General features: G+C 35.7%; 1 protein-coding gene across 1 annotated transcript; it reads left to right on the forward strand.

Moving 5' to 3' along the window:
* Positions 1 to 1,332: 1,332 nt before the first annotated feature.
* Positions 1,333 to 2,869, forward strand: LOC111375386. Its single transcript, XM_022998204.1, has 3 exons — positions 1,333 to 1,469; positions 1,912 to 2,218; positions 2,417 to 2,869. Exons 1-3 carry the CDS (start codon positions 1,333 to 1,335, stop codon positions 2,867 to 2,869), a joined length of 897 nt encoding a protein of 298 aa, XP_022853972.1.
* The last annotated feature ends 9,791 nt before the right edge of the window (positions 2,870 to 12,660 follow it).

Consider the following 12,660-nt stretch of genomic DNA (forward strand, 5'->3'; position numbering starts at 1 on the left):
GAAACCAAATATCTTCCTGTTAATTATGAACAATTAATGTACGAGGATTTGCTACAATGGAACCAGGAAAAAAAAGTCACGGTGGATCAGTATACAGAATGATTCCATGAGCTGTCAGTGAGAAGTAAGGTTGTTGAAACGGAGGCCCAAACACTGGCTTGATATTTGACTGGCCTCAAAGTTGAGTTTCGGAAGGATATGCTAACCGCTCGAGTCTATAGCGTTGAAGAGGCATACCAATTGGCGTTGCAGCTCGAGAGGCAACCGACTGTAGGCAATACTCATCACTTCCAATACACAGCTGCAGGGACTCCCCACACTACAAATATACCTGCCCAGAAGCATGCATATGACCAAACAAAATCTGGAGATGGGAGAGGAAAGGCAAAGATAGCTGGAGATGGCCCACAATGTTACAAATGCAAAGGTTTTGGGCATTTTGCAGTTGTTTGCCCTACAAAGGATCGGCGAGTTGCCTACATCTATGAGAAGGACTTGGTATTTGACGACGATGTGAGAGCAGGAAAGAGCCATGAAATAGAACCTAAACCAGAGGAAACTGAACCTGAGGAAGAGAGATTGACCGCTACTGAACTTCCTCTTTGTGTCGTTCAGCGGGTATTAACTGGTAGCAAACCAAATCAGGGGAACAATGAATGGAAGAGAACAACCATATTCCACACCAGATTGGAGCACGATGGTCACGCGCTTAATGTTATCATTGATAATGGGAGTGGCATGAATGTTGTCTCTAAAGATTTAGTGGACAAGTTGGGATTGCAACAGGAATTACATCCCACCCCATATCGGGTTGGATGGATTAATGACGTCAATTCAGTATTAGTAAAGAATCGTTGCCTCATCAAGTTCTCCTTGGGAAAGCACTATTCTGACGAGGTTTGGTGTGATGTCCTGCCAATGACGGTTTGTCACCTACTCTTGGGACGGCCATGGCTCTATGATCGAAAGGTGAGCTATGATGGTTTTCATAACACCTATTCCTTTATTTTCCAAAACAGGCGACTTATACTTGAGCCCTTACCCATCGTGGAGTTTGAGTCACCTAAGGAGTCCAGCACATTACTAACTCTTAGAGAGTTCACCAAGGTTGCAAAGACTGGACCTCTTATCTTCTTAGTTCTGGGATGGGCCACCAAAGAAACTGACGGCAAAATCTCACATGAATTGGGCCAACTCCTTGAAGAATTTTCTGATTTAATGCCAGAAGCCCCCATCAGCTCCCACCTATGAGGGACATTCAGCACACCATAGACTTGGTTCCAAGTTCAACACTACCCAACCTCCCTCACTACCGCATGAGTCCAACATACCATGCAGAATTACAGAGACAAGTGCAAGAACTTCTCGATTGGGGTTTTATCAGGAAAAGCCTCAGTCCCTATGCGGTACCAGCCCTACTTACACCCAAAAGAGATGGAAGCTGGAGATTGTGTATTGACAGTAGGGCGGTTAATAAAATCACTGTCAAATACCGCTTTCCCATTCTTTGCCTCGATGATATGTTGGATCAGCTAGGGGAGCTGCACTATTCACAAAGCTCAATTTGCAAAGCGGTTATCATCAAATTCGTATAAGGCCTGGGGACAAATGGAAAACTGCGTTCAAGACTAAAGAAGGACTTTATGAGTGGCTTGTGATGCCCTTCGGGCTAACCAATGCCCCCAGCACCTTCATGCGTGTTATGACCTAGGCACTGAAGCCATTCTTAGGAAAATTCGTCGTAGTCTACTTCGATGATATCTTAATTTTCAGCCGTTCCAAATTAGACCATCTCAATCACATTCAACAAGTCATGGACACCCTATGTCGAGAACAACTTTTGGTCAACAGAAATAAGTGTTCTTTCATAAAAACTAGTGCTAATTTTCTGGGTTTTATTGTATCCCACAGGGGGGTAGAAGCATATCCATCCAAAGTGAAGTCCATTCTTAATTGGCCAGTACCTCATTCTTTTTTTGACGTTCGCAGTTTCCATGGTCTGGCTACCTTCTATCGAAGGTTCATACATGGATTTAGCACAATTATGGCACCCATTACCGAGTGCTTGAAGGAAAAAAAATTTAACTGGACCCCTGCGGCAGCCCGTGCATTTAAAAAAATCAAAGAACGCATGGCCACTGCACCAATTTTGCGGCTTCCAGACTTCACGAAAATTTTCGAAGTTGCCTATGATGCTTCACACATTGGCATTGGAAGAGTTTTAAGCTAGGAGGGACATCCTATTGCTTTTTTTAGTGAAAAGCTTAATGAATGCAGGCAACGCTATTCAACTTATGACATGGAATTTTATGCCCTCATCCAGACTTTGAAGCATTGGCGGCCTTACCTCCTTCATCGTGAGTTCGTTCTCTTTACTGACCATGACTCTTTGAAACATATCAACTCATAAAGCCAGTTGAATGCAAGGCACGCCAGGTGGTTTGACTACCTACAACAGTTCACATTCACCATCAAGCATAAGGCAGGAATGGAAAATAGAGTAGCTGATGCCCTCAGCCAAAGGCCCAACCTCCTGACTATTTTTTCGGTTAATATTTCTGGTTTTGCAGCCCTAAAGGAGCTCTACTCAACGGACCCAGACTTCAGAACTATCTGGTCAGAGCTGCAACAAAACCCACCTCCTTCTATGTCCACATATGCAATTAAGGATGGATTTTTGACTAAAGATTCCCCCATCTGTGTTCCAGTAGGATCAATGAGAGCATTCATCATCAACGAACTCCATAGTGGCGGCTTAGCTGGGCATTTTGGCTTTGATAAAACACTTGCTTTAACTTCAGATCGATTTTACTGGCCACGACTAAGACGTGATGTCCACAAAATTGTTGCTCAATGCCGCACATGTTAGGTAAATAAAGGGACGAAGTAGAACACGGGACTCTATACACCTTTGCCAATTCTCCATCGCCCTTGGGTGGACTTGAGTATGGATTTTGTTTTGGGTCTCCCTAGAACCCAGAGACATCATGACTTAATAATGGTTGTCGTGGACCGCTTCTCCAAAATGGCTCACTTCTTGCCTTGCCAGAAAACCTATGATGCCTCCCATGTAGCAGCATTATTCCTCAAAGAGATCATTCGGTTGCATGGCATACCTGCCTCCATTGTGTCCGACCGTGATGTCAAGTTTATTAGCTACTTTTGGAAGACCTTGTGGGCAAAATTGGGCACTAAACTATCCTTCTCTAGCTCGTTTCACCCACAAACTGATGGGCAAACAGAGGTTGTCAACCGTAGCCTCGACAACCTCCTCTACTGTCTTGTTCAAGACCATTCCACCAGCTGGGATCTCATTCTACCTCAGGCAAAATTTGCCTACAACAATTCTATTAATAGGACTACTGGAAGCACACCTTTTCAGCTTGTTTATGGGGATAACCCAAAGACACTACTGGACATCAGCCCCTTGCCTCTACCACAGCGTATCAGTGAAGCAGGCCTTGATTTCTCTCGCTACATGACAACCTTGCATAAAGAAGTGCAGCAGAAAATTGCTTTGCAGACCGATTTATATGCTCAACATGCTAATTTACGATGCAAAGAGAAACATTTTGTAGTAGGTGACCAGGTCTTCATTCGCCTACGCCCCAGGCGATTCTACCCTAGTAGCTACAGCAAATTACATGCACTACGGGCAGATCCATACAAGATCTTGAAGCGTCTTGGTTCTAATGCATATGTTGTTGAACTCCCTTCTGATTTCAACATCAGCCCCGTCTTCAATATTGAAGATCTCACTGCCTTCCCTACGGATACTGAGCACATTGAGCAGCCAACTGAAGTCCCAATCCATCTTCCCCCTATTTCCACTCCTATGGAAAAAATATCTGCCATTCTCGACCATCAGTTTGTTTCCACTCATCGAGGAGGTTACCACAAATTCCTTGTCCAGTGAGCCAATAAGCCACCTTCAGATGCTGTGTGGCTCCAAGCAGATGAAATCTTGCGCCTTCAGCCAGAAATTTTGCACTCCTATCTTCAGAAAAACTTGCCGGAGTTAAGTTCTGGAGAGGGAGGCAATTGATGCATTACGTGGCAGCCCCAGGTAACATGATCAGATAGCTGGCAGAATTGGCAGAATTGAGACACGCATTTGCAGATGTGGCAAGATCATGGTTATCAGATGCAGCACTTTCACTTTCAATTTCAGTTATAATAAATTGGCCCCATTTTCCCTGTTTTGGCCAATCTTCCCTTGTTTTAGCAAATCCACTCCTAAGACTTTGTATCGTAAGAGTTAGCTAGTTATTAGTTGCTTAATTTTCTCCATTCCGTTATTGTAAATTGGATTTTTAAAGCCACCGTTCGTTGTTAATAAAGGCAAATATTGATTTTTTTGAAAACCCAAATCATTGTCTTGGAGAGATTCCAATTAGAAAGAGTTCCTTAATTCTGTGAGCAATTATTTTCTATCCATTTCTGTGCCTCAGTTCAAGATATACATTAAGTTGCCATTGGCCAACCACCATCATCAGCCAACTTGATAATCGGAGCACTTCTGCAAGTTCCTATGCATCTATTGTGGGAGTTCAAATTTTCATCAAATCCAACATCAATTTTAGGTAACTCGCTCAATTTTCTTTGTGGGATTTCTCTTTTGCATAGAAATCTTTCAATTTAATCTGAAGAACACCAACATTCGATCTGTTCTAGAATGCCATATTTGCCTCAAACCAATTGTTTCTGCTAAACATGACTGGTTAGAAAGTTCTGCAAATGCTTCCAAGGAGGCTCAATTTTTTGGTTGAGCGAGACCCCATCAGAGAAGGCAATTTTGTGACGCTTTAAAGGAGATATAGCCAATTGATCTGAAGTGGCTTTGTGAAGAAACGAAAATGGTTTTCAAGAAGTGTTGAAAAAAATGAAGGCCAAATGTTTGGTGGAATGGGAGAGAGATGTGCTGAGCGGAAGATTATGACCACCAAGGCTTGAGCCGGACTTAGTTTTCCTCGGCAAAACCTCCTTTGTCGTCTCTCTACTTACAGTTGTTAAAGTTCACCCACTTAGAGAACCACAAAGGAGAATGAAATCGCAAAGAGAGTAACCACAAAGGTAGCAAAAATGAACGAACAAAGATGGGCAGAGAGATCACAAGAGAGGCAGACGATTTTTTCATGCACAGAGAGACCGAGACAAGGGAAACTATAACCAAGCAATGGGATAGTTAAGGTAAGTAGGGATAGGGTATAGTAATGTCAAAAAGAAGCCCAACACATAGTTAAGTGGGTCGGTAAGTGGAATCCCCTTTATTTAGTTGTCCAGGTAAAAGGGACTATAAGCAGCACTAATTTAAATTAGTCTGTTTCATGGCCCAAAACAATTTTGGGATCAGATCGTTTCATTTGAGGCGTCATTTAATGTTCGGTCATTTGGTCAATGCCAACTGAAAAATAAATCAAATTAACATCATAGTTCAGGGAGGTCGTTTGACAACAATTTGACTAACAAATCTCCACCTTGATGTTAAAAGACCCGCAAAGAAAACATTAACACCTGTTAGTTATACTTCTAATACAGGGAACTAATAAAATTGGAAGTCAATTACCTCCACCAATGTTTAGATGGTCCAAGCAACTTCTAAACTTTACTAATGACAACACTTTGTACCCATGTACGAGGGCTTATAGTGTGTATGTATCTTTTCAAGTCTTACCACATCATTTGACACAATGTCTCTCAGTCTAACATCAATGTATTTGGTACGTTCGTGAAAGACATGGTTTTTGCATAGATGTATGAAAGATTGACTATCTAAATAAACTACCACATAGTCATTTAACACACAAAGTTCATGAAGTAGACCCCTAAGTCGCAAAGCTTCTTTGATTGCCTCGGTGGTGGCAATATATTGGGATTCAATTGTGGATAGGACAACTATGTGTTGTAACTATGACTTCCAATTAACACAAAAGTTTGACAAAGTAAACACATTGGACGAAGTAGATTTTCTATTATCTTTGTCTCCTACATAATCTACATCTACAAAATCTTTTAATTTTATACCCTCTTTATTAACACCAAACTTTAGACCTACATTACAAATTCTCTTTAGATATCTTAACATCCATTTTAAGGCTCTCCAATGCTCAAGGCCCGAATTAAACATATACCTAATAAAAGTACTAACAGTAAAAGCTAAATCCGGTCTGGTGCAAACCATAAGTACATAATAGAACCAATCACATTAGAGTATGGTATCTTATTCATGTATTCTATTTTCTTTTCATTACAAGGTGCTCGATCTTTAGATAATACAAAATGATTAGCTAAAGTTAATGTAACATGTTTGGACTCGTACATGTCAAATCGTTACAATAATTTGAAATATAAGATGACCGATGCAAGAATAAGGCTAACTTTGACCTATCTCTTTCAATTTTCATATCTAGGATTCTCTTAGCTTTTCCTAGGTCTTTCATGTCAAATTCCCCATTCAAATTCATTTTTATCTTACTTATCCATTTTGGTGACGAACCAATCAAAAGCATATCATTCACATACAACAATAAAAACACACAGTCATTGTTGGCATGATCATATTGGAAGTACGAGCAATGTTCAAACTTACTTCTCTGAAACCCTATAGCGAGTACAAAAGAGTCAAATTTTTTATACAGTCATTACATGTATCACGATTCAAGGACTGAGAGTGAGAAGAGTTTCAATTTCTCACTTCAGAGCAAAGCATTCTTCGGTCGTGTGCCCGTGGTCTTGATGAAAATCACATTACTTGATTTTTATCGCGGGTATCAAGTGGAGCTTACAACTTGGAGGCCATTTAATTTCTTTAAGGTCTTTGATCTTTATCAAAATGTTAGACCTCGTGGTGTTCGAGTGAAAGATGTTGGAGGAGGGTCTTGGCTTAACTCGAGAAAGATCCTGTCGTAGATTAAACTCATGTGGCCTTTTCTGAACATGCCTACTTGATGATGGGGCATCTCTCATTGGGAACATGCTTTCCTCCATATTATTGTATTTCTCAGCTCAAGTAAGTAATTTGGTAACTGACTTTGGAAGATCTTTGACAGAAACATTTTAAAATGCTTCACACACCTTATGGCATATATTAAAGCTGAGATTGTGATTGTGATATGTAGATCATGAATCTGAAGTCTTTCTTTATTAAACCTAGTCATGAAATTATGAAATGCATTGGGCCCTTAACACATCTGCACGAGTGACGCAGATGTCTTCTTGATACGCTTGTTGCTTGCAAAGAAAGCAAAGAATTTATTGATCAACTCTGAGAAGAAAGCTATAGAGTTGGGTTCCAATGTGGAAAACCAATCTCTAGCCACATTTGTAATGGTCTGATGAAAGGCCTTGCACATTACCGCATCAGGTATAGCTTGCAAGTTCATGATATTTGTGTATACGTTGAGATGATTGATGGGCCAGTTATCCCATCGTGCTCCTTTATTCGAGGATATTTGAATCTATCCTACAAGGGTATGATAAGACTTCAGAAGTAAAACGTATGTTAGGGGTAAACCCTGTTGTTGCCTGAGTATTCTGAAGCATACCGTCGTCTTGGCTATTTAGCAGAGTCTATCTTAATTGATCTCGAGCTCGAGACCAAATGAGGTATGCCCGAAGTTTCGACATCACTGTTGTCGGGGCATGAAGCACGAGCTCGAGCATCTGCCATAAAACCATCCTGTGGTAGTGGTGTTGGATGCAAATTTCTTTGATTCAGCAACTAAGTTAGTGTGGCAACTTATAGCCGAAGCTCCTCAAATGCTCTAGGAGCAATGATTGCTCTTGGAGGTCTGGCTCTCCAGATGATTCCTCATATGTAAATGGAGGATCTTCGGTTGGGGGTTGATTAGGGGCCGATGAGTTTGCTGGAAGATGTTCTGAAAGTGTGTAAACTATGACTTTTGATAGTGGTTCCCAAAGACGCACCAATGATGCTACAAAAAATTGTACATGTTGATTTTTGAACATGATGACTAAGATTGATTACGAACAAGATCTTCCAAGAAATATGAAAATAAGGAAAAAATGTCAAAAATGAAAGGTATGAACGTCTTGCACAATAATAAGGATGTTTTATGCTAATTACCCTTTTAGTAATTTATTTGAACTCATTTGCTGTTTTTTAAAAAGTTTGGGAGTATAATTGCAAATTGTTCTTTAATTGTTCTTTTTTTTTGTTTTATTTAAATATGAGGGTATATTTTTCAATTTTTAATTGAGAACTTGGATGATAAGGACTTTTTTCGCAATAAAATGTGAAAATATGGCGACAATATCAAAAAATGAAAGGTAATGACGTTTTGCACAATAACATTGAAAAGTAATGACGTTTTCGTTAAAAGAGGTTAAACTTTATTTTAAAGGATAACTAACGGTTAAACTAATAGAAAACCATCCATTGGAACTTCAGGTATGAGTTTTTGAAAGGTTTGGTACCATGGGCGCCACAAGTTAAAAGTTTGGATCAAGTTTGCATAAAAAGTGATAGGTCTAGTATCATGGTTGCAATTTTCCGAAAATATTATTATCCTTAGCAACCAAGAAAATGTTTGATCGAAGGAAAAATAGTACAACTATTTTCATTGATTTCAATAAGTGAAAATTCAAGCAATTCTTGTACGTTAACGTCATCAATATTGTCTTGTATAATTTTAAATAACAGTGTTTTAATACGAAATATTTATTAAAATTTGATGACTATAGTAACGCAATGATTTGAAAAGAGCTCTTGTTGATCTCTTCGAGAGTATCATACAAATAGGAGTATTACGTTAAGGGTAAATATCAGCTAGGTTATGGAAATACATCGCTGTCATCGCATAAAGAATATGTATCATTCAAACCTTATTAGAAAAAAATCATGTGGGAAAAATTCTAATGAATGAAAAAGAGTACATTATTCTTTTAAATACGTTACAAAAATCGTCTCCTTAAAAAGCTTGCCATTAAAATTCGATGGGACCTTGGTTAAGGGAAAAAGAATACAATGCTTATTTACTCACTCTCGCGATAATATTACTTGTATCATATGCTTCAAGGATAGTGTTAAAACTAAATAAGATAAGTTGATTATAATAATATTTATTATATGTATATCAAATTTCATGTATTGTCAGGTTAATAAAATAGATACTTGACGTGTGCTGTTGACAAATTTTAAGGGATGAGCTATTTATCAACAACAGGCACTATTGCATCACAAGCTAGGAGAGGCTTCTAGGGGGAAAGAATTACATACACCATATGATAAATTATCTATTTATACAAGTTTTATCAAAATTTATTATATAAAGAGTCGTACATTTTAAATTACGACTTTACTTTTTTCATTTTCATTTCTCATAAGTATACATCTTTAGGTGTTCCAACCGTAGATTTAAAAACTTCAAATTTCTCTGATAAATTCAATTTTGTTAGGATTTTGTTTTTTATTTGGTCAATTATTTTTTCTATCGATATACTTCGATGATTTTATTTCTATTTCTTGCTATTTATAATATGATGCAGTATATCATGTATAAAAGTATTGTCGACAACTTTTTTCTTTTTCGATTCTATTTCTTTTGGATAATGACATAATTTATAGAGATATCTCAATTTTCAACATATCACACTACAAGCGTGTAATAAATTTATCAAATATAGTATTAACTAACTGTCCTCTAGAACGTTAATTCAAGTTGGAGCATTTAAAACTGGAGTATGAGCTATTGATGATCTATTTGATCAGTAAATACATCTAAATAAATTATCTTTTGAACTTCTAGTTCGATTATCGTTTGCTAGGATTTAGATAATGATGTATTTATACATTATTTTCAACTTCTTAATTCTTCCTAATGCTAAGAGAATTGTCTGGTCAAATTGACAATCAGTAAACCATGTTATAAAATATCACCCTTAGACTTTAGTATTGTATAAGGGTTTAAACTACTCATTTAGTCTCAACATTTTTTACTTTTCACCTCAGTACAATGTAATGGATTAATTGTTTATAAATTGTACTATCAAATAATTAGATGAAGAAATCATGTTCTGATCGTAAGCCAATTTAATATGGATAACTATAATGTCGGTATGATGAGTAATAGTACTCTCTAAACAGAAAATGAAAAGTATTTTGTTCTCAATAATAATGATTAGTAAATTAATTAGAGGAGTTTAATCAACATTAGTGTTCAACTATTTATTATCATCTTAACTAACACTTATTAAAATGTAGAGATTTATGCCTACTAGAATTAACAAGACATGCCATTTTGATTGTATAATTTGAAAATTATGCTCGTAATTTAAAATTTGAGTAGTAATTTCACAAAATTCTTGTTTTGAACACCATGTTATCCAATCTATTAGATACAAATAATATATAAATGGTCAACGTGAAAGATTATGTCACATTTATCATTCTAATAATTTATTTTCAAAAAATATAAGGAATTCAGTTCCTATTTAGCTAATGATGTATAATGACCAATAATAAAGAGAACAATATCATATAGGAATTCATTAAATTGAAAAATCTTCGAGTTTTTCATTGAATGTCCATTTGAATTTTTAATTTTGTATCATTATTGACCCAGTGATAGTCCAACAAGTTATGCCAAATAATAATACATTCAATTATTGAACTTTCGGTTCAATACAATGTTTGTTTCAATTGTACCTAGGGGTGAACATGAGTTGGGTTGGATCAATTTTTTTCCCAACATATATATATACACACCCAACCCAACATTGTCGGTTTGATCTAAAATCAAACCAATGCAACCCAAACCGATTAAGTTTGTGTCGAATTTGGTTAAATTGGTTGGTTTGGGCTTCGATCTAATTAAAGTTGAATCCGATTTTTTTTTGGTTGAATTTGGATAAATTTTTGAAGCTTGAAATTACGTGAAAACCTCTGTTTTTTTAATACCTATATAAGGAATTCTTTCTAAAAATAATATACAAATAATTTTAAAATTTAAGAAGCACTTTCTTTTTTACAACGTTTTGGGATTTATTCATTTCATCATCATGTTCTTAATTTTTACTTTATTATCAAATAACATTTCATTTGTACAAAGTGTTCATGTGAATCAATTTATGCAAATAAAATGGATGTTTATAAATTATAAGTCATTATATCTTTACTATTGTGTTTATTTAGGATTTTTTTTATCTTAAATATTAATTTTTTAATTCATCAGGTTGGATTAGGTTGTGTTGGATTTTAAATCACAACCCAAGACCCAACCCAACCTAACCTCAAATTTAGTTTTTCAACCTAATCCAACCCAATTAAACTGAAAAAACCAATCCAAACCAATATCGTGTTGAGTGGTTTGGGTTTGGTTTTGTCCAACCCTAATCGTACCACACATTTTAGAAACTTAGTATGTTTTTCTTTAATTTAGTGGAAAATAAATTATTATCAATAGTAAAATTTTAGTCTCCCACATAACGCAGTGTTGACTCTTCTATAGTATCAAAATAATATTCTTCTAAATATTGATATATATTTGGTTATGATTACTCACAAGTAATAGGACAATACTCTTCAAGAGTGTTGATACATTTAAATTAATGACAATATTATTTCAAAATATTAGTATTTACAAATTTATGCTTCTTTAGGAACAAAATACATCATTCTTGAAAAATACTACTACTACTGCTGCTACTGCTATGCTTCATCTGGAGCAATATATGAATCTTCTTATTTAATATTGAAATTGCAATGTCATGCTCTTTATTAGCAGATAATATTCGTTCTGGAATAGTGTTTTTTTTTAAAAATGAGTGAATGAAAAAGAAAGAAAAATTTTCAATTTACGTGTAATATTATTTTATGAAAGATTATGTGGTTGAAAATAAGAAAAAAAATGAAACTTGATGGAAATTTATGTAATGATATTCAAACGGGAGCTTAGTATAAATGTAACTTCTAGTTATGCTTTTTTAATTGCACTGGTTAAATTAAAATATTTAACTGATCTAAAACTTCATAAATATAATATATAATAAAAATAGAAAGATTTTTAAATTATAGACTTATTTTAATCTGAAAGTTTTAGAAAACTTTGAATAGTCGATAAATCTTGTATTCTTCAAAGATATAATTTGGAAAAAAAAATTAGTGCTTAAATATTTACTACTGTTCAACAGCTATTTCTCACAAATAAATCGTTGGACTTTGATAGGAACGTTGGATTTGAAGAACAATGAGTTGTGAATATCTTGTCTAAATTTCATGCCGATCGGACCATGAAACACTGAGATATCAACATTTTTATAACAAGTATGCTAGCTGTCCAAAATTTGCGAATTTTTGCACTGTTGATTTTGAAATAATAGTATAATTCTTCCATAGTAAATAGAGTCACTATAGGGTTAATGAACTTCTGGTTCGTGATAATATTTGATTTTATCATTTTTTTATGAATTCATAATATATGCTAGAAGTGAGTGTCATGAATTTTTCTTTTACCTATTTCTAGCCAAATACAAAGAACTTACGCAAAAATATTCTACATTATTTTCTTACATCGTCTCAATATGATATTTATTGTAGCAAATGTCTTCTAAATTAAGCAAATTTTTTTTTAAATTTACTAAAATAAAGTGTACTGTTAGTATTTAATTTTGTATTATTTTATCAAATAATTCAAGCTCTTT

Source organism: Olea europaea, unplaced genomic scaffold (genome assembly GCF_002742605.1).
Source record: "Olea europaea var. sylvestris unplaced genomic scaffold, O_europaea_v1 scaffold1372, whole genome shotgun sequence".
In the NCBI taxonomy this organism is placed as follows: Eukaryota; Viridiplantae; Streptophyta; class Magnoliopsida; order Lamiales; family Oleaceae; genus Olea; species Olea europaea.